Source organism: Seriola lalandi, unplaced genomic scaffold (genome assembly GCF_002814215.2).
Source record: "Seriola lalandi dorsalis isolate HSWRI2012SDOR001 ecotype SW California unplaced genomic scaffold, Sedor1 jcf7180002006613, whole genome shotgun sequence".
Classification (NCBI taxonomy): Eukaryota; Metazoa; Chordata; class Actinopteri; order Carangiformes; family Carangidae; genus Seriola; species Seriola lalandi.
The window spans coordinates 1-1196 of NW_019477266.1; the positions used below are offsets into that span (position 1 = coordinate 1).

General features: G+C 41.7%; 1 protein-coding gene across 1 annotated transcript; it reads left to right on the forward strand.

The window, feature by feature from the left end:
• Nucleotides 1–356: 356 nt before the first annotated feature.
• Nucleotides 357–1121, forward strand: LOC111671144 (intersectin-2-like; the record flags this gene model as incomplete). The annotated part of the gene is made up of 3 exons (XM_023428167.1): nucleotides 357–449; nucleotides 758–821; nucleotides 934–1121. Coding segments are annotated over 3 exons (345 nt in total), but the record flags the coding sequence as incomplete, so codon positions are not given.
• Nucleotides 1122–1196: the final 75 nt, after the last annotated feature.

The following is a 1196-nucleotide window of genomic DNA, read 5'->3' on the forward strand; positions in this document are numbered from 1 at the left end:
GTGTGTGTGTGTGTGTGTGTGTGTGTGTGTGTGTGTGTGTGTGCGCGCACGCGTGTGTACTCCTGTCTTCCAGCTTGTTTATTTGCAAGTCATAAAATTGTATTCATGCAAAATATCTGCTTGTTTGCCTTGCTCAGATTTACGTGTTGTTTGTGTGTAATTCACACTTATGTGATTATTTAAACAGTAAGAAAGTAAACAGTTTGGGGCCTTTTCAAGAAGCAAGTTTGCCTAAGAAAAATGAGTAAACTTACTCCTTGAAGCTGATTGGCCTGGTATTAATATGACTTTAAGGTCTGTGTTCCATGTCTGATGCTTCAAATTTATCTGAACCTGTGACTTCTTGTTCTCTCTAGGTGGTCTGAGTATATGGGCGATTAGTCCGGAGGAGAGGGACAAGCATGATCAGAAGTTTGACACCCTCTCCCCATCAATGGGATATGTCTCAGGTACACACACAAACATACGTCATTGCAGAGACTGTTGACGCATCATGCTCACAGTGATTGCCCTGACAGCACATTTACATGAGACATTACAAGTCAGACCTTTTCCCATTGTTTAAACTGATAAACGCCAACTGTTTAAACCAAAACGATTCCCTAATCCCACAATAATACCAAGACACACATGTCACATATACTGTATATAGTGATGTGTAAGAGTCATATTTTTAAGGTGATGCATGCAGGAGAACCATTACCCTCACAGTTTTCTTCTGTTTTTCGTTTTCTTCCCTATCTGTCTCTTTCTGCAGGGGAGCAGGCAAGGAAGTTTTTCCTCCAATCAGGGCTGCCTGCTTCAGTTTTGGCTGAGATATGGTGAGAAACACACACACATTCAATGATCGGTTCTCTGGAAGTATTCACTGAAATCTATACCTGAATATTTTAACACTCTTTTCTCACTCTCTATTTTTCCTCTGTCTCTCAGGTCTCTGGCTGATATGAATAAAGATGGGAAGATGGACAGGTTGGAGTTTTCCATCGCTATGAAGCTCATAAAGCTAAAACTCCAGGGCACGCCGCTTCCCTCAGCACTGCCAATCATCATGAAGCAGCCTCCAGTGCCTGTTCCCAGCCTCAGTAAACCCACCTCATCTATGACCAACCCAGCCTATGGTACAGTATTACATATATATGGATACTGTATAGTCAGGAATGTAATTGTTTTCCTAAACTGTCCATGATGTGAAA